This window comes from Chiloscyllium plagiosum, chromosome 14, assembly GCF_004010195.1.
Source record: "Chiloscyllium plagiosum isolate BGI_BamShark_2017 chromosome 14, ASM401019v2, whole genome shotgun sequence".
NCBI lineage: Eukaryota > Metazoa > Chordata > Chondrichthyes > Orectolobiformes > Hemiscylliidae > Chiloscyllium > Chiloscyllium plagiosum.
Genome location: NC_057723.1, coordinates 25786223 through 25808531, shown reverse-complemented (window position 1 = coordinate 25808531; position 22309 = coordinate 25786223). Strand labels below are relative to the sequence as shown.

At 40.9% G+C, this 22309-nt stretch overlaps 1 protein-coding gene across 1 annotated transcript in view; it reads right to left on the bottom strand.

Annotated features, from left to right (window-relative positions):
- Positions 1-22309, bottom strand: part of LOC122556566 (solute carrier family 22 member 5-like) — a 113575-nt gene that overhangs the window by 6273 nt on the left and 84993 nt on the right. The window contains exons 7-8 of the mRNA XM_043703379.1: positions 10517-10731; positions 7095-7277 (exon numbers count right to left, since the gene is read on the bottom strand). Of these exons, the coding sequence (XP_043559314.1) occupies positions 7095-7277; positions 10517-10731 (398 nt within the window). The remainder of the gene's footprint in view (positions 1-7094; positions 7278-10516; positions 10732-22309) is intronic.

Below are 22309 nucleotides of genomic sequence, written 5' to 3'. Positions count from 1 at the left end.
TACATGAATATAATGTGCTGGGATTTAGTTTTCGCACTACTGAGGTCATCTCCAGCTTAAAGTATGAAAACGTGGTCAAAAAAGGGACAAAATCAAAAATAACTTGCCTGCGCGGATCCAGTGTTTGTAACACGAGAGATGAATCGATGCATTAAAAGAAATAAATTGGCATAATAGTTATTATGGAGATGTGGTTGCAATGTGGCCAAGGCTAAAAACAAAATATTCAAAAGATTTATTTTTAAGGAAAAGAATTGGATAACTCTGTTTTTAAAGAATGAGATCAGGGCAGTAGAGAGAAATGGTCTTGGCTCAGAAGATTATCCATTGGGTGGGGACAATAAATAGTGATGGGATAAATATTAAAAAACATTGTAAATGACTATAGCCCCAGCACTGATTCCTGTAGCACAGTAATTACAGATTGCTATCTAAAGTACACCTCTTACTCCCACTCTCTGTCTTCCATATTTGTTCATCAATCCTCTATCCATGCTAATGTATTACCCTCAACACCATTGGCTCTTATTTAGTATCTTAGCAAGCTCCTCCAGAAAATTCAAATATATTACAACCAATGCTTCTGCTTTATCTTTCCTGCTCATTACCTCCTCAAAAAAACTCTAGTAAATTTGTCAGGCATGATTTCCCTTTCACAAACTGATTCTACTTGCTCAAGTATGTATTTCTAAAGGCTCTGCCATTATATCATTCGGAAGTTTGTTAGCTCAGTTGACTGGATGACTGGTTTGCAATGTAGAGTGACATCAAGATGTGGGTTCAATTCCTATAATAGCTAAAGTTAGCATGAAGAACTCTCTCTTCACCTGAAGTCTGGTGATGCTTCCTTTAAACTTGTCTTTCTTTGATCAGAGAGCAGTGCTATTGTGTGGTAAGACAATGGTGATTTTATCTATTACATCCTTTATAATACTCTAACATTCTCTCAATAACAGATGTTAAGCAAACCGGTCTATAATTACCTTCTTTCTCATTGCCTAATACTCTCCCTGGAATCCTGGTCTCTCATTGGCATATATCTTTGTTGTGAACCATAAACTATTTCCTTAAGAGTCTGCCATTGTTCTTCAACCATCTTTGCTGCTAAACTCCTTTCCCAGGAGTAGTTTATTATTTCCCATTTTAAAGCTGAACACAGCTGCTTCCAACCCAGGTTTCATCCTCTCAAACTAAATGCTAAATTCTACCAAGTGATGCTCACTGTTTCATAGTGGATCTTTTACAGGGACTTCATTAATAAAATTGTCTCATTATACATCACCAAATCCAAAATCGCCTGATACTGGTCAGACCCATATTGTTTTAGGAAAAACTGACTATTCCAATCTACATGAAGACTAAAGTAAACCATGATTAATGTATAGCTTTTGTTCCTGATGAAGGGCTTTTGCCCGAAACGTTGATTTTCATGCTCCTTGGGTGATGCCTGACCTGCTGTGCTTTTCCAGCACCACGCTCGCGACTCTATTCTCCAGCATCTGCAGTCCTCACTTTTGCCTGTTTTTTTTTCATGTCCTAACGATCTCCTGAGTTATTGTGTAGTGACTGGTAGGACACCTATAGACTGTTCCAACCAATATCGTCTTTCCCCTTTTATTTCTTGTCTCCACACTTTTAGATTTTGCATCTTATGATTCAAAATAATTTCTTGCTATTGTACTTATTCCACACCATACTACCATGGCACGGTGGCTCAGTGGTTAGCACTGCTGCCTCACAGCACCAGGGATCCAGATTCAATTCCAGCCTTGGGCAATGGTCTGTGTGGAGTTTGCACATTCTCCCTGTGTCTGAGTGAGTTTGCTCCAGTTTCCTCCCACAGTCCAAAGACGTACAGGTCAGGTGAATTGGCTGTGCTAAATTGTCCATAGTGTTAGATGCATTATTCAGGAGTAAGTGTAAGGATGTGGGTGGGTTATTCTTTGGAAGGTCAGTGTAGACTTGTTGGGCTGAAGGGCCTGTTTCCACACTGTAATCTAATCAAAGCTATCCCTCCTTCCTGTCTGTCTTTTTGAAAAGAAACACACCCCTGAATATTTCGTTCCCAGATTTGATCTTCTTGTAACCATGTAATGGCCATAAGATCACACAATTATTAGACCACAGGAGGAGGCCATTCAGCACCTCCTGTCCTTGCACTGGTTCTATTTTTTATTTGCCAGTCTCCTGCCTTTTCCCCACATTTGTGAATGGCATTTCTATCCAATGTCCTCTTGACTGCCTCAAGTAAATCTGTCACAATCACTTTTCCAGCAGTGCATTCCATATCCTAACAACTCGCTGTGTGAAAATGTTTTTCCTCACATCACCCTTGCTACTTTTACATGCAATTTTATGTCTACGCCCCCACATTCTTCGCTTTTTTACTAGAGGGAGCAGCATTTTCCTATCTACTCTATCAAATCTCTTCTGAGCTTCCTCTCTCCAAGGAAAACAATCCCAAATTCTTCAGTCTACCCTCATAAGCGAAGTTTCTCAGTCCCAGAAAAATTCTTGTAAATTGCTTCTGCACTCTCTCCAATGCATTCCCATGTTTCTCATGATATAATGACCACAACTACATACAATACTCCAGCTGAGGTCAAACAAGTGCCTTGTTTCAGTTCAACATCACATCCCTGCACTTGTATTCTGTGCCCTTATTGAGAAAGCCAAGAACATGGGTGCTTTATTGACTGCTCAGCAACTGTACCGCACCTTCAAGATTGGTGCAAATCATACTCATAAATTTGTATTGGTTCCGAATACTATGCACATATGAAAAACCCATTAATTTTGCCTTTTTAAAAAAACATACCTTTTCCCCATTTGGCCCTATTTATTGCTGTTTTGCTACTTTTCTGCACTCTGTCCCTCCCTATCCCACCTCAGGTAATGTCATCAAATAGCTGCCCTATAATGCTGTTATATCTTCTTGCTTTGTAAGCCTCCATCTCCCCTCTCTCAACCCCTCCCCCACCTCTAATTAGATAAAAACCTCTCTCTAAAGGCCTTAGTTATTTTATTGGTCTCAGCACAGTTAAAGTGAATCCCATCCCACCAGAATAGCTCCCTTCTACCCTAGTAATAGTGCCAGTCCCCCATGAACTTCAACCCATTCCATTCATTACTGAGGTGCATATTTAACTCGTAGACTGTATTTACCTCATGTCAGTTTGCTCATGGCTCAGGTAGCATTCCAGGGATTATTACTTTTAGTCTTCTGCTTTTTAATTTAGCTCCTAACTGTTCAGTCTTCCAGCAAAACTTAATTTTTAGTCATACCAATGTCGTTGGTAGCATAATGAGCATTGGATCCCTCCCCTCCCTTTCCAGGATTTTTTTCTCTGGAAATGTCTTTACTGTGGCAGTTTGGGATTCCCACTTATGGCTGCAGAGAATAATATCTACCCGCCCTATTTATATAGTTCCCTACCACGCATACATTCCTATTTTATCCTCTACTGTGAATGGCTCACTGTACCAAGGTGTCACCGTGTATTTGCTCATTTTCCCTGCAGTCTCCACTCTTGTCCACGCAGCTTGTAAGAACTTCATTACTATTGGACAATTGCAGGAAATTTTCTCCTTCCCTGAAGTGGCACCATGACTGCAGCTCAGAGATCGACACCTCAATTCAGATCAGAAGTTCCTCAAGCTGCAACACTGAAAGCAAATGTCTTCACTCTGTGTCACATTGGTGTCCAGCATCTTCCACGTGCTGCAGCATCAATACCTCATCCGTTCTGTCCTCACTACTGTATTTGGTTCAACTCACTGTTCCTCACACCTCATTGGACTGATACTTTGTCTTTTATGAAAAGAAAAACAAATCACAAAAATCAAGCTAATACTTCAGCAGCTATGCTCTGGAAACAAAAAAAGAAAAACACTGGTGGCCTAAACACAGACTGATGACCTTACATTTAATTTAAAAACTGAAACTATTCAGCAATCCTATGAACTAGCGAGTTTTGAGGACTGTAACAAACACTACATTGGACAAACAGGCAGAAAACTAGCCACCAGGATACATGAACATCAATTAGCCACAAAAAGACATGACCCACTCTCACTAGTATCTTTACATACAGATGATGAAGGACACCATTTCAATGGGACAACATATCCAAGGACAAGCCAAAAAAAGACAGGCACGAGAATTCCTCAAAGCATGGCATTCCAACTGAAACACTATCAACAAATACATTGACTTGGATCGCATTGACCACCCCCTGAAGAAAATAGAGGAAATGACATCACCACAATGACACAACCAACCCAAGGAAACCCAAATACATAAATATAAAGCAGACCATACCACCAGCGCTTCATCCGGAGACTCACTGATGATGTCACCTAGTATGGGGATGAAATGTCTGAAAATGAACTTTCCAGTTCACCGAGCAAACCTACATCCAGATCCTAAGAACTAATCAGCATCTTTCCCTACATTCATGTCATGATTTGGTTCATTACAGGTTGGCCTCTCAATCTGTGCTTTTTATCCTCTCCCACTTGCCTCTCATAGAACATAGAACAATACAGTGCAGAACAGGACCTTCAGCTCTCGATGTTGCACCGACCTGTGAACTATTCTCAGCTCGTCCCCTATACACTATCCCAAAATCATCCATGTGCTTATCTAAGGATTGTTTAAATCTCCCTAATGTGGCTGAGTTGACTATATTAGCAGGTAGGGCATTCCATGCCCTAACCACTCTATGCATAAAGAACCTGCCTCTGACATCTGTCTTAAATCTATCACCCCTCAATTTGTAGTTATGCCCCCTTGAACAAGCTGACGTCAGCATTCTAGAAGAAGCCTTTCACTGTCTACCCTATCTAATCCTCTGATCATCTTGTATGTCTCTATCAAATCCCCTCTTAGCCTTCTTCTTTTCAATGAGAACATACCCAAGCCTCTCAGCCTTTCCTCATAAGACCTTCCCTCCAGGCCAGGCATCATCCTGGTAAATCTCCTCTGCACCTTTTCCAATGCTTCCACATCCTTCCCGGAATATGGGGACCAGAACTGTACACAATATTCCAAGTGTGGCCACACCAGCGTTTTGTATAGTTGCAGCATGAAACATGCAGGACAGTTTATTTCTTACAGTAAACCCTACTGAAGTATCTGTTTCCCTTTGCTCCAAATTTCCAACAGTATAGTTAGAAACTCATTCGGCCTTTATCGGACTTTGCTGAAGTCTCACACTGACCCAAGGGCAGAGATGCATAGGAACATCATCAACTACAGGTTTCGCTCCAAGCCACGCACCAACCTACCTTTTCATCATTCCTTCAATGTCGCTGGATCGAAATCCTGGAAATTTCCTTTCTACTATTCTTGTGAGTTTATTCACACTTCACAGACTCCAATAGTCCAAGAAATGGACACAGTCAGAGTGCGGTGGTGAAAGGCCTGTGAATAGTGGTGTGCTGCAAGGATCGATGCTGAGTTCACTGCTTTTTGTCATCTATCTAAATGGTTTGGATTTGAATATTGGAGGAACCGTTCATACATTTGCAGATGACACTAAAATTGCTGTTGAGGTGCAAAGTGAAGAAGGTTATCTTAGTGTACAATGGGACCTTGATCAGATCAGCCTAGGAGTGGAAGTTTAATTTAGAATAAGTGCAAGGTGTTACATCTCCCTGCTATAGGAAAGATGTTGTTAAACTTGAAAAGGTACAGAAAAGATTGACAAGGATGTTGCCAGGGCTAGAGGGTTTGAGCTATAGGGAGAGGCTGAATAGGCTGGGCTGTTTTCCTGGAGTGTTGGAGGCTGCAGGGTGACCTTACAGAGGTTTATAAAATCATTAGGGGCATGAATACAGTATAAATAGCCAAGGTCTTTTTCCCAGAGTAGGAGAGTTCAAAATTAGAGGACATAGGTTTAAGGTGAGAAGGGAAAGATTTAAAAGGATCTCAGGGGAAACTTTTTCATGCAGAGGGTAATGTGCACATGGAATGAGCTGCCAGAGGAAGTGATGGAGGCTGGTACAATAACAACATTTAAAAGGCATTTGGATTGGTACAAGGATAAGAAGGGTTTAGAGGGATATGGGCCAAGTGGGACTAGGTTAATTTGGTCATCATGGATGAGTAGGACTGAAAGGTCTGTTTCATACATATCTATGATTCAATGACTTTAGGTAGCTCACCATCACTTTCTCAGAGGCAATGAATGTTGGCTGAGCCAGCAATGTTCATGCCCATAAATATTTAAAAAAATGCATTAGCTCGAGCCTCCTGATTACTAGTCCAGTGAAATTACTACTGGGACACTGTCTCCCATCAGGAATACTAAATGAGGAACTAGTGTACTGTGATTGTCTCCAATCTTTAAATATCCTGATCATTTGAAGTGAATTTGGTTTGTTTTGCTCAGTCACTTGTTTATAATAATATGAAAATATTACTTCAAGAACTTCAGTGGGTTCAAAAACTTTTATATGTGGTATAGTGGCCTAACATTATTGTCGGTGGATTGTTGTAGAGAAGCGGATAGTGTTGTGGGAACCGACGTTTGAATCTCACCATGGCATGTGGTGGAATTTGAATTCAATAAATATCTGGAATTAAGAGTCTAATGATGACTATGAATCCATTGTTGTTGATTGTCAGAAAAACTTCTCTGGTTCAATAATATCCTTTCAGGAAGGAAATCTACTGTCCTTACCTTGTCTGGCCTGGCCTATATGTCACTCTGGACCTGCAACAATGTGGTTGACTCTTGACTGCTCTCTAGGCAATTAAGCATGGGTAACAAATGCTGGTCTAACTAGTGACGCCCTTACCTCGTGAATGAATAATAAAACTTATTAGAATATTATTTTCACGTGAGCACTCCCTCGTTTGTTCTCAGACAATGGGATAAGAACAGTGGATGGTGGGTGGAAGTTATGTGACTTTGCGCTGAGAGAGATTGAACAGTTTTCTTGTGTGTATTTATCACCTCATTCATCTCTACATTTACAACATGTGCATATGAACGGTGTGGATTTCGAAGTGACCTATTGGTATCAGGGATAATACAAGAAATTTCCTAATATTGTACCTTCATATAGAAGTCAAACTATCATCTTACCAAGAAAGAAAATGTAAGGTGAGATGATGCTGCCTACCCTCGAGGCCATCGAGCTCATTCCGACACCCATGTTTCTCACTGCGGTAGGATACAGCTCACTAGTGTAAACAAAAACTATAGCGAAGGCAGTTGTGGTTCCAAATTTTCCAATCATTACTAGCACTGTGGAAATTGCTGCAAGATCTAGAAAATAGACAGGTTAACAATCAAGTTAGTGGAAGCTGCAGGGAATTACAAGCCACTTCTGCCAGACATTTGACATATGGGCTGACCTTTCAAACAGAAAGCTTCTGGCATAGACATTCGACAGCCAGGATTACAAATTACAGATTTATGATGGTGTTCCCAATCGTTAGCAACAATACTGGAGCTTCATGAAAGTTACTTTGGCCTATGCACTGCTGTCATAATAATGACCAGGCTGCTTTTCAGGTTAAAAGCCACCGCAACTTCCATCAAAGATAGATACAAAATTAAAGAACAGCAATGAGAAGTCACTATTGAGATGAGCTGCTCCTCTGTTAACTTTGTGAAAATCGATATAACTCTGCCCAGCTCCCAATTAAATATTTCGAACGCTGTCAAGTGTTCCTTTTTCTTTTATTCTTTCATATTTATTATTACTTCCCTTTTGTTAACTTTTAACACTTAATATGACATTGGATTGATCTTCTAATGTACACTTCCATTCCAACCGTGAGGATATTTCAATCATACCGCTGTATTCTTGAAAATTTTCCAAATCGGGACGGTGTTGCAAGAAAATTATGTCTTAATGTAACAACACAAATCATTTGGGCCAATACACCACTGAATGACAGAAGACACAGTGGGAAGTAAGGTGGCATGTTGACACTGTCAATAGTTGTATAGAGTTGGATGAGGAACAATCATGTACCATGGTCACTTTTACAGTGATTGGTCATAACTTTTAGTGAAGAAAGTTGTAGCGTGGTTGCACGTTAAAAACCTAACTGGAAGCATTTAAACACAGAATTGCAAGAGATCAGCATTGGTCAGAGAGGCTTAACAAAATTAGGAACTTTGTGACAGCAGAGAGAAATTGAAAATGGGTGTAGGGTCGATTGTGGGCATTGTCATGGTCACATGGCAAGGAGATGATAAATTGTTTTTAAAAGCTGTACTTTCTTGTTTAAATTCTAACCTGAAATTGGCTGGACTAAAACATGACCACCATCAAGCACATAATTAACCACAAATTCTGAACAATTTGAATCAGGACAGAACTCAAGAGTGCAATCTTTTAGAAACGTATACTAATGTGAGCATTGCAGTCAAAATTCACACAAAGGTGCAGAGGATCCAGTGTTTGGACAGCTAGTTCTGGACAACAAATGTGGGTATTCAAACTCATTAGCCTGAAATGATGCTAATGGCATGATTTAGTTCACATCACCAAACAATGACCAGGACGAAAAGCATAGAACGTATTTTGTTAACTAATGTGATTCAGCCAGGTACCCTATCACAGAACCAAACCCTCTTGGACTCTGAACAATTTAATTTTTACTTCTAGACAGCCTTCCTTTAATGAAGGGAGAGTTAGTCCATTGTGAGCAATATACCCAACCATTAGCACGTTAGTCTGGAGACAGCCAGTCTACTGTTAATATCATTACTTGCAAGGTTCTTTCCACAGAAGTTCAGATTTCAAGCTCAGCTAAGCCTGCCCTTAGTCTTAACCTCTTTGAAACTCAGTTTCCAGGCAAACTCTTGATTTGTATGAACAATGGATCAACCATACTGCCATGCCTCCTACTATCTACTACAAATTGGTCACTACCTGCAAGAACAATCAAGTGCGAGAAACTTCACTGAGCAATGATTTTTCAAACTCAGAAAAAGGGAATTGAATGAATTAATGCTCATCACATTAACCTTTATGCTCTTCATCTTTGTAACTTTTCTTTTCCTTCATACCTCTGCTTTCTTCCTTTGTTAGCTGTGTGTGCAACTGTTGTCACAATCATTCCATGTACTTGCACGCATAAATAAATCATAATGTAAGAGTGTTTGCTGCAATCATTTAAAAATTGGATTTCACAGAACAGAGAAGATTTAGAGGAATCACATCACAGCTTATTTTCAAAAGGAATAGAAGGATTTCTTTTCTTGAACGCCTCTGCTTACAGACAGAGGAAGGGAACAGTAAAGTAATTCAATTTGCTTCTCTATCTTGTCCATAGCAGTACTCTTTGAGAGGGGAAAATGGTATTATTTTGGTATGCATTTGCAATCTTTGAATCTGCAGCAATATTCAAAGACTTACAAGGCAGAATGGACTCCAATCTGTACTCAAATTCAAATGAAATACTGAACTGAAATTAGCTTCTTTCCCTTATTGAGAAATTGACAATGTCTACCTTTTCTGGTCAATATACATGTTGGTATTCTGTCAGTTACATGCACCATTAAGACTGACCTTGTCAGCCATCTTACAAACAAGGCCCAGGCAATTTGTTCACAGTGCAAGTTTGAAGGGGAAACAGGGCAAGACCACTCTGTGGGATAATACCTACCCTGGTCAGATCATTTCTCATAATATATCACACAAACTCATGAAGGAACCTACATACATCACATTTGGTCTTTAAAAATGTCCAATCTACCTCAGATAAGTTTGAACAACAGGTGAACCTAACTATTTCATGCCATTACTTTGCCGTAGCAACACAACTTGTGTTCAACACCAAGAAGATCTTGCTGTGAAGCCAAAAAGATGCTCTGCTTATTACACAAATGAGTAAGTGGTGTTTGAATTTCAGTGTTGAAGTGATGCTAGATATACAGACTATATGTTCCAAAGACTGGTCGATCATACTGAACAGCATACTCCTTCTGTTGTTCACAATAAGCAAGACACTGACTGGAACCAACCAGCCCATACTTACAAACCTCACAATGTGTCCAAAATTAAATTACATCGGTAATCGGTCAGCATTTGCTAAATAATCCTTAATGCGTAAAGAATTATGCTCGTAAACTAATTAAAGATCATCAGTTGAACTACACTAATACACAGGACCCATTCTTTGCAGATCTCCAACATCCACAGTGGAGATGTAAGGGTTATATAACTGGTAGAACTATGAATGAAAGGGCAGTTTGGCAATTCAGGTATTCAGCCAATGCTGATACAGAGTAAAATATGGCAATTGGTCTGGGGTCCTAACTGGACACAATTCCCCCTCCCCCCACACATCATTGTTCTCATCTCAGCCCCATCCTCAACGCAATGTAAATCAGTGATGTTGTGTTCATAATTTCTGGCATTATCTGTCAGAATGCTAAAATTCCTTAAAGCTTTTACCATAAGTATATTTCAAATATTCACGAAATCTCCCTGAAAACAAATATTGAACAGGTTATGATGTCTTTAGGTGCACTAAGAAAACATTTACTTGAAGGAATGGGTTGAATGAAGAAAAGGACAATTCCGCCCAGAAACAGAGTGCTTGAAAGGCTGAACCTTCGAGAAAACCTCTGGAGCAAAAGCCAAGATGCTACGTAGGCTGGAACTTCGATGGCACCAGCGAAGAAACAGTTCAAGTAGTCATCACCATGGAGATTGGGTGTGTTCAAAGACAGGCTAAAGTATTCAGCTGTTAAAATCATCCTGCAAGAAGAAGACAAAATCATCTTGAAAAATGAGTTTTAAAATAATCCATGCCCAATCCATTTTTTTAAATTTTAGCATTTATTTATGTTTTTCTTCCTCACTGATTTGTATTCCCTGTTACTATTTGTTGGTTCCCACTAAGGATGCAAATAGTGCATCTGGTCTCCATACCCCGTATTAATGTCAAATATTAGAATATATTCAGACATCCTCTGCAAGTAACCAGTCATCTAAATTCATCCCACTCTCCACTGAGGAGCAACTGCAACTATATTGGAATTTGCTTGAGAAACACCAAATGCTGCACACGTACTAGTATGTGATTCCATTCAACAATTTATCCTACTATTAACTCAACGAGCAGCACAGCATATTGGCTACCATTGGCTAGATGATCAAAGACTGAGCTAGTGAGTTCCCTTCTTGCCCTTCAGTGTTGCAGAATTGTATTTCCTTTTAGATTTAATTAAGTTTTTGGAGTATTGCATTGGTTCACCTTCCTATACTAATGGAATTTCGTGCACTTGGATGTCATTCAATATACTACATTATTTTCTTCCCTATTAAATTTTAATATATTATTTTGCATGTTTCTTGCATTTAATACAAACACCACAATATTTACAAATTGAGAAAAAAAATTCTGCAAATTTTGTAAAATGGATCAAAATTCCACTGGGAATCTCTGAGACTCACTCACTCAGATTTTGTGGGGTCCTGTAGAGGAAATTCATTCTTTTGAATGGAAATACCTGCAGGGATACACTGTGGATGAAGCATATTGGGCTGATGGCTTAAATTTAGGATGGCCCTGAATGAAGTAGACCCCAGTGAGATCGTCAACTTTCAGAAGCATGAGTTAGATAACTTTCTGAATGAAAAAAGAATCAGAGCTGTAGAGGAGTAGAGATTATGATTTCTATTTGCACAAAGTACTAAAATCTGGAGCAGTCTAACACAAAAATAAACTCCAAAAATGAATGTTCACTGTTACCTCTAATGGTTACAAGAGTACAAAGTGATCTTTCAATTAGACAAACTGTTCAGACCTCTGTTGCAATGCTGCTTTCAATTTGGGGCATTATCAGGGGTGGGATTGTAAGCTTCATTTTCATATGATCTGATCTCCTTGCTTACTTAGAAGGTCACATTCCAGAGAACATCAGGAACAAGAAGCTGGAACCTTGGGAGTCAGAAAACAGCCTCAACACCTGTTCAACCAGCTGTAATTGGGTTAGTATATACTTTCAAACATGTTGAATTCGCAAAGCAGATTTTAAACTTGTGTGTGGCATAGACATTTAAGAACTATAAGGTTACTTGGAATATTAGAGGGGAAGACTGGTTTTATAGTGTTGTATATATATCTTGTGTTTCGATGATAATAAACCCATGTCTCATGGTAAATCACGTCTCATTATTCGTGTAAAACAAGTAAGTACATTAGGCCATATGGAAACCAAACCTAAAGCAATCAGACTTTCAATACAGTAACAGTAATTAAGGACTGAAATTATGAACAAGGTTGCATGACCATTATTTGTAATCTCCGGACTTTAAAAAAGTTAAATATGGTCAAATTGAGGTTTTTAAATAATAGAATACAATAGGGTAAACACAGAGAAATCGTTCCCATTACTGGGAAAATCCAGAATATGATAAAATCTTAAAGTTATAGCAAGACCATTTATGAGTGAAATTAGGAAGTATGTTTCACACAAAACATTTCTAAAATCTACCATTTTCTCCCCAAAGAGGTGCGATCACAAGTTTAATATTTTACGACAGACTGAGATTTGGTGAAAATTTGAGATGTGTTAGCAGGACACTAATTGAAAGACAGAACATATTTGAGGTGTGAATGGTCGATACTTTTTCTTTCATGGACATGGGTGTCCCCAACAAGGCGAGCATTTGTTGCCAAACTCTAATTCTTTTAAGTGATGGTGAGACATCCTTTTGTAATCCATCTGGTGCAGAGCAGGTACACTTGCAGCGTTACCTTGAAAAAATTCCTAGACTTTGGTCTGGAAACAAAGAGGGAATAATAACAAGACAAGATGGTGTGTGATTTTGAAGGGAACTTTCAAGTAATGGTACCCCTATGTATCTTCTGCCCTTGCCCTTCTCAGTGGTAGAAGGCATGGAATTGAGAAGTCATACTGAAGGAGTCTTGGCAAGTTCCGGCAGTGCAAGTTGTATTTTGTATAGAATGCTGACATCCTGTGTTACTGGTGCAGGAAATGAGTGATTCAGTTGGTGGATGGGGTGCTGACAAGTGAAATGTTTGTTCTTGGACAGTGGTGAGCTTGATGAATGTTGTTGGAATCACACTTATCCAGACAAGTGTATCCCATCCCATCTTTGACTTGTGCCTTGAAGACGGTTGTCGAAGAGTGTGGTGCTGGAAAAGCACAGCCTGTCAGGCAGCATCCGAGGAGCAGGAGAGTCGACAGTTTGAGCATAAGCTCTTCATTAGGAAGATGAAGAGCTCCTCCTGCTCCTCAGATGTTGCCTGACCAGCTGTGCTTTTCCAGCACTACACTCTCGACTCTGACCTGCAGCATCTGCAGTCCTCACTTTCTCCTTGTAGACAGTGGACCAATTGTGGCAGTCAGGTGTAAAAAACCCATAGAAGAACGACCGGTTTCTGGCCTGCTCCTGTAATCACTGTATTTGTACGCAAGGTCCAGCCTTTGGTCCACAATAATTCTTGGGGTATTGATAGTGCAATTATGCCATCAAGGCAAGGAGGCTAGATATTCTCTTGTTGGAGATGGTCATTGCCTGGCACTTGACATGGAAGCAATGTAGATCACTCAATGGGTGAAGATAACTATTTTTAAAAATACATCAATGAAGTGTGGACATTATTGGTAAGACCCGGATTTTTAACCCATCCTTAATTGCTCTTGAGAAGGTTGTGGTGAGCCAAGTGCTTGTACATAACAACTCGGCCATTTCTGAGGCACATTGCTGTTAATGCTAAATCTGGAATCACGTGAGCCAAATATGATGATGATGATGATGGACAATTTGCTTCTCTAAGAGACAACAGTGAACCAAAATGTTTTTGTTAAAACTGACAATACAGTTATGAAAGGGTCACCATTTCTAATACTTGCTTTTTGATTCCAGCTTTTCACTGCATGTAAATGGGATCTGGACTCACGGCTTGGATTTTACTCCTTGAGAAGGGTAGTGACAGTTGGGAAAACTTGTGGCGTGGTATGCCTATCTCAGGAAATAAATGCCAAGAAAGACAGTTTTTCTTATTTCAAGGTGGTGGCTGCAGTCAAGTCAACTAACCCGGATAAAAGTTACAAGGCAGTCACAGGGATTGGGGGGTCCTGAGTGATGGGATGTTTAGAAAGCACACCTTATCGCTTTAGGACTTCACCCCAGTTATACGAGAAACAGAAAAGCCATGCAGCCCTCACTTCCCATACCCCATGGTCCATTAATGTTACTTCTTGCCCCAACAACTTGCACAGACCCTCATGCCCTCCATGCCAATACAAGCTTCCGAAAATGCCCCTATGGCTTCGGCACTTCCATGCCATTGCATACAGTGCATAGGAGCAATGAACTACCTGACAAACATTAGGGCATGCAAAGGAAACAGCTGAATGTACCTACCTTTCAAAAGGTTCCCTCCTGCAGACTGTGGTTCACAACAACTCTGAGGTGCTATCAACCACAGGATATTAAACAAGCTGGCCAGACTCCATAAACATTGCACAGGATTAGGACACACCTACTCCCACATTGCAGCCACCCAAGCTGAGACTGCAGGGTGCAGGCTTATGGAGTCAACCGCCATACCCTTAAAACGTATTTCTGAAAATCTGAAAACCCTGTAACCCAAGATGTGTAAACCATCCCCCAACACTAACCACCATCACGTTTTTTACATTGCTCCAGAGTTACTCCAACTGAGGCCCATGAGTCTGGATCATAATTGCAGGTCTCTGGATTTGTGAAGAAACCACAGTGCAGCAAGATCCTGCTCAACTATAATTTAGTGTCACTGTTGTTGCTGTTCAGAAGGGATACTGTCTATAAGTGGTTTAAATAGCCACAACACACTATTTTCCTGAAAAAAAAGAGAAAATTATGTCTCTGGATTAATCAATATTGTCAAGTAAGGACCTCTCAAACAATTTTGTCATGCAGCACTTTAGATTGCCTGGCTCAGCAGAAGGGTCAGTAACACTAGTCAATGAGAAATTAGTGGAGTATGAGGCATCTTCAAGTGAGGATGACAAAGAAATCAATGACCAGTCATTTCACCCTAATTTATATGAGAAACTGCATGAAGGATTTCAGGATATGGCACACAGTTCAGGAAATTTTTCCCACTCCAATTTCTGTATACAATTATCCATTAACATTACAACATTAAAAACAATAACATGTCATGGTATCATCCAACCAAATAAAGGTCCACATTCCACATGTATTGTTGCCATTCACCTCTGGTCTAAACCCACACATGGTACCTCTGCAAGATACAAAAGTTAATTACATTTGCCAAGGTCGTCCTTCTAAACAGCTCTTGAAGGGACCCATGTCAAAGCTGCATTGTCAGAGGGTCAGGATCAATGGTTCGGTACTTGCTGAAATCAAATATGATCTTTATTTCAAATATAAACCAGATAAGCACAGAAGCATGAATGATCGAATTGCTGGCGAGCCTCAAACACATCTAGTCTGTTTTCTTGTGTCTTTTCTGAGTGCACCCACACTTCACCCCCAGCAGTCAGAATGCAGGCTGCTGACCTTTCTGCCCACCATGACACTGGGGGCACTCTTCTGATCAGTTGAAGTTTAGAGGACCCCAGTATTCTGAGCGGTTCCTGTACATGTGCAAAAGGTTCAGTGGTCTTCGTGGCAGCTACTGGTGTCATGGCAGAGGACCTGAGGAGCTGCTGTCTAAGGCAGGGCTATGCAGATGTGGAAGACAGTACCTCCTCCTCTCTCAGCAAGGTACACATGTACCTCTCTGCTGGCCTGAGATGGGCGAGAACCTGGGAGACTCCAGGACCCTTATGCTATCTCACCTTGCTGTTGTTCACATGATTTCAGAGACTGGATGATGGAATACAGATCTGCACTCATTGTTGGCATTCGCTACCTGATCTGCTTCACGTAGGAACAACCTGTCAATGGACAAGAGCACATATGCAGTCAAGAGGGATTCAGCAGTACACCTGGCTTGGATGGACTTCTCCAATACCCAAGTCAAGGTGTGAATACCCTCTGGAACCCTGCCAGACAGTGGTGCGGCTACTACACCAGTTTCTGCCATCTTACAGATGGTTTCAGAGACAAATTATCATCAGCATGGGCCTGGCTCCCCTCAGTCTTCTGAGAGCTGATGACCTCAGGTGTCAGAGACTCCAATAGCTGGTTAGGAGCTCATGGGGTGCTTGCACCACATTGTGAGCCCAAATCTAATTGTGAAATTACTGTGCTGGTGTAAGGTGCAGGGGAATGATGTAACATGACATTCTGACATTGTCTCCTCCTCTGCAAGGGTTGATGAGAGTCCTTTGGAGATAGTGGGCTCTCTATTCTGTTCTCTGTTGCAGGTACAATCAGCATTTTTTGCCTCCTCGGACACAGCCAAAGTTGGTGCAACTCACATTATTACTGATTGGTTGGAGGACACAAGAACATCAAGCCTTGTACTTGCCTGAGACTCCCACAGGCCCAGACATGAAGTGACTTACACTCTTGCGAGTGAACTCCAACTTCAAGGTTCATGAGGGAGGGACAGCAGTGATGGCTTGGCAGCTCTAGGGCCTCCATTTGCAACGCTGTCAGGATTGTGATCATCGGGCCCCTGACACTGGTTTGGGCTCTTTTCTTTGGTTGCTCAGGCCCTCTCCTTCTTCTGCAAGAACATGGAACAGCAAAATTAGTCCTGTGTCAAGAGCAGATTGAGTACTTATTTACTTTGCACCCTAACTGCTGTTTTTCTAGCCACTGGCATGCATGTAGCATTAGATCAGCCTGGTGCCACTTGTGAGGGTCAGCAGTGCCAAGCTTGTATCCTTTGACAGAGCTGAAGCCATTCCTTTCCAATGGAATGCTGAAGCCACACTTATTGCCAATTGTACAATAGTCTCTCTCTGTGTCTAGCATCTGCACCCTCACACTTATCCAGCTGCTGATCCCAAAAGGTGTGGTACTCACCTTGTGGGGCAAAGATGGACAATGATGGTTTGCAGCATTGCTGACAGGTTCTCTGCATGACCTGTGTCTACTGACCTCCTGTGAAATGTCCATCCAGGCCTGCTTGGTTAGCTGGAGAGGTCTCCTCCTCTGTCCTTGTGGAGGAGCATCTCCTGCTCATCCAAATAAACTGGAGTAGAACATGCAAGGACTTACTGAACTGTGGGGCCATTCAGGATTCTCCTGCCATGCAGTTCTTGTCTCAGGTGTTATGACTGGTTGACTAGTCACAGAAGGACACAGGAATGAATGGCCTGCAGCTGTGTGCAGGCTGCAAAAGGTGTAAAAAGGATGGTCTGAGGCACCTATCCAAGTTTGGTACCCTTTAAACGTGGTGCCAATACCTTCACCCATGTCAGCTGGTGATGCAGCTGCTGCCTCAGTCACCCACTGTAGCCAAGGAGTGGTTAGCTTCTCCCACACTCTCCCCTGCCCATTGGACATTAGTTGGTCACTTGGCACAAGACCACACCAGAAACGGAACAACTCTCATCAATTTATGGTTCTGTCTTCTCCTTCCTGCCTGCCTCATGTAAAATCCCACCAGCTGCTCTGGCAAAACATACAGAATTGTGGGATCAGTTCTAGTGCTTTGCTGGATTTGGAATGAAGTGGTACTGAATCCTCCCGAGGAGAACAGGGGAGTTGGGTGAGGGGGTGTGTGCTGGGGTAGTCAGAGAAGCTTTGTGATCGATTCATAGAACAGCTACCACAGCTACTGCAGCCATATGTGCAAGAAAAGTTGAGGCTGCAGAGACAGAACATTGTGGTGAGGGAGGGGAAAAGGAGTTATTCATAGAAGGTTCTATCCATCACAGATCTTAAGGCAGCACTTCTCCCGTCTGGATCTCAGCCATTAAAATTGCTCTTGTTCTCAACTTCTATGTGACTGCAGTCCTCCAGGAGGGAGAAAAACCGAATTCCAACTTTGCCCAGCTGGCTCTCCATCGTTGTGTCTAAGAGGTGACCAAGACTTTGTACATTGGAACATAAGAATGGCAGTTGTCAATTTATTGCCTTGAAACTGTTCTGTCATTCAATGAGATCGTTGCTGATATATGGCAATGAAGGAGAGATCCAAACTTTTCCCATTTCTGCACATAGAAGTTTGTCCTAATTTCACTCTTGAAAGGTCTGGCTTTAATTTTTAGATTATGTCCTTGTTCTTAAACTTCCCAACAGTACGTACAACTTCTCTGTTTGTTCTCCTTAATATCTTGAAATAAAAACAAATCATTGCTCAACCTTCTAAGTTTTCAATAGCACAATCATAATTTCTACAATCTCTCTTTGGAATTTAATCCTTGCAGTCCAGATAATTTTCTGTAAACATTACTCATTCCCTCCATTACATCCTTGTGTTGTGGTACTGAGAGCAGCCCATGGATACAATTTGAACAGGGTCATTGAAACAAAATTTTACTTTCCTCGGCAGTTTATTTCCCTAGGTGTACAGACCAGTTTCTCACAGCCTCCCTAATAATTTTCTTTTTCTATTCATCACATTTTAATGATTCAATTACATGAACACCTAAACCTCTTGTGGACATCCACTATTTCTAGTTTTCTATGATTTAGAAAACACTCTGTTCTATCCTTCTGGGTTTTTTTTAGATTAGATTATTTACAGTGTGGAAACAGGCCCTTCGGCCCAACAAGTCCACACAAACTCCACACAGTCAGTCACCTGAGGCAGGAATTGAACCCGGGTCTCTGGCACTGGGAGGCAGCAGTGCTAACCACCGTGCCACCGTGCCGCCCAGTTATTTCATTGCATTCAAATATACGTGCAATAGCTGTGCCCATTCATTTCATCTATCAATATCTTTTTATCAAATATGCCACCTATCCCTGTACCATCAGCAAATTTGTATGTGTGACTTTCTGTTCTATAATTAAGACATTCGTTAACAAGATAAATAATTCAGATCCCAACAAAGAACCTTGCTATCACATTACTAACAACTTGCCAATAAGAATAGCTGTCTACTATTTCTGTACTTAGTCTCCTGCCTCTTAACTAATTTCCTAAATATTTCAATAACTTACCCAAGGTGCCACAGGTTTCATCTTTAGCTAACACTTACTTGTAAGGAAGTTTACCATATGACTTCTGGAATAACATCCAATGACATTGCCACAGGTAATGTCAGTCAGGTTTATGGGATGACCCACTCTTTGCAGACCCATTCTTGCTCTCCCTAACTAGTTGTAAATTTTCAAGGTAAAAATTCGAGGAGAGCTCATTACTTTGTTTTCTCTCTAACCAGGTATATGGACGACGAGCAGGAAGATTTCTTTGCCAGGAGAGTGGGAAGCGATTGAAAATAAGGTTTTCAGAGAGAGACAACACTTCAGGTCTGTCTCAAGGGATATCATAGTGATAGACAAAACACTGAAGAACCTAATGAAAATCAATAGAGACAGTAGTATCTTGTTGGGAAAAACTCATCTTTAAAAGTAAGAAAATCAAAGATGTACAACATAACGCCTACTCCCTCGGATGAAGAAAATCTGTGCACATCACTCAATTTCTTAACTTCCTAGCAGCAGACATACCAAACATTTCTGATAACACATCAATTTTAAGAAAGCTTGTAAGGAAAGATGTCCCATATGCATGGCTGGAGGACCACTAACACAAGTCTGAATTACTGAGACAGTCACTACCAGCAGAGACTATTATTCAACTTAAACAGTGACCCAATGAATAAGCCGGTCCTGGAGGTCAATGCAGCTCAAAAAGTGTCTAGAACTGTGCATCCTGGAAGACTATAAACAGATTCCATTTAGATCCAAAAGTCTAAAACAAGTATTATGCAACTATTCCAAAATAAAGAGCATTTCATTTGCTCTGTTACGCAGTCCCACAAAATTTCATACACAGCTATGTGATAAACAATTGACTGTGGAACCCAATCACACACCATCACAAATAATTTGCAACAACCCACTGATGGGTGCACCATCTTGATTACAAGGACTTCTGATAAAAGTAGGGTGTACAACTTCCATATCTGCTGTAAATCTGGCACCAAAATGGTTACATCAGACACACTGAGCACAGATTATCATAACTTATCAAGAATGTAGAAATTCCACCAGACTGAGATGACAGCGAAAACATCGAGGTGGAACAAGCTTAAAGTCGATCTGATGAATAATCTTCCGCAATCAACTTCAGGAGGAAACAGGAAGTGATCCACAACAGACGACGCTGTGGAAAACTATGTTAGAAGGGCGGCCTCTTTTTCTTTTCATGGGATCCAGATGGGCCTGTTGTCACAAGCAGACATTATGACCTATTCATTCCACTGGACAGTAAGTTGTGGAGCAGTGTCAACTGGAGCTGCATGTCAAGACAGCTCAATCTGTGGGAATTGCTTGGAAAACCCTATTTTTTGATGAGCAATTGCTTTCGTGTCAGGAACCTTCAGGAAGAGTCAGAATGTTAAGAGTTCTCATTCACTGAAACTTAATATTTACCCAGGAATGTTAATTGATTTTAAAACGTACGCCATCTCATGGCTAGCTATTAAACTGAGATCCCGACTCATCGCTGAACAACTGCACCAATGATAACAACACAGCCCGAGCTGGTTTCCTGAAACAACACCCATCCTGAATGTCTGGTCCTACTGAGTCCCATTTGAACTGTCTTGTGGAATCTGATCTAATCCTGCAAGTCACAATACCCTCAGCCTCCAGCCACCCCTGCCTGGCCCGGGGCTACCCAAAGCATTCACATAGCACCCTATAACCATTCATCCACCTGGCTCCCTGCCTTCCTCACCCATTTGGCATGATGCCCTCCCATCACTTACCTTGCCCTAGTTGCTGTCAAAGTTTCTTTCAGAACTTTAACTTCAGAAATATAGCAACACGTATTGTGGAAAAGCAAGAATGCTTTGGCATGGAATACTGTTCCTTGCTGAAAGGATTTCTCCCTGGTTTCCAGTGACAGATGCATGTAGGACTGACCAAATGTGGAATCTGGGCTGGAAACATGGCCAATAGGTTAACGGATAATTTTGATGAGGCTTACCATCGGTCAAATGCATTCCAACAGTAATTGGATTGTCTGGGTCAAAGGAACACAATTTAGAACAACCATGCCAAGCCAAGTTCCACAAATGCAGGAGGAACTCCTCAGAAAGCAAGGAAAAATGTCCATGTGACTGATAAGCAGATGTGTAACTTCCTCACCTTCACATAGGCTAGGAGGTTCGAGTCATATCCAGGGAATGTAGTTACCTGCAGAAATATCAAGGGCAAGCAGTGAGTTCCCAAAGGATCATAACATTCAATGGAGTAACACGGAGGAAGGACAGATGCCAAATAAAGGAACTGTGCAATACTCCAATTGTCCATAAGACACACATAAAGCTAAGTGTGAAGAGTGAAAGTGTGGAAGACCAACACGACAACAATTAACACTCATAACACTAAGGACCCCAATACATCTACAATTCAAGAACACCCAATGATCTCAAGAGATCACAAGAAAATTGTACCATCACAAGACCTGCGGGGATTGTCAAAACACCTATACATTATAGAGCTGTTTCAATTGTATATGCTTCAAATTTTATTTTGGTAAGAAATTTTGGTAAGTAAGCAATGCCACTCCAAATGTATGGGAATTTATCTTTGAGCAAAACGTGATACAGCATTAGGAAGGAGCACATACTAATGAGCATGTCACCAGGTTCTGGAACACATGTCTAGCAGCCATTGTCAGTCCAGGTTATAACATGCAAGTGTAGGAATGTGTCTTTACATTTCTCTGCAACAAGTACTGAATATCTGTGACAAACCTGCCTCATGAGCAAACCTATATTAGATCATCAAATGAACAGAGCCTATGTCCATTTCCCAGTGTTGATGTGAGATGTGAGATTCTTTGTGTTTTTTTTGACACAAAAATGCAACAGACTTGCCCAATTAGACTAAAGCAAATGGATGCAGCCTTTTCCCTTCAAGCTCTGATCAAAGTGGAATGTGATATGAAGCAAAACTGGCAGTTTTTTTTTCCCACATAAGATGACAAAATTATGAAACAGCCACAGATCTGTTTAACTTGCCTGAGTATTACTGATCAAAGTGTAGTCCATTCTGAAATTCTCTGAATGATAGAAAAAAAAAGCAAATTGCAGAAATTTTAAAAGTATTGAACTCCAAGCAAACAGAACTTACGAATGGTACATCTTCAATATTAGGGCCTCAAGATGAAAAAACTGTCCATTGAACAATATGGGACTCAATAACACAATTCTCAGCATCCTGAAAATTTGCATAACTGAAAGTTGATCTAATTATGCATAAGAGGTGCTAC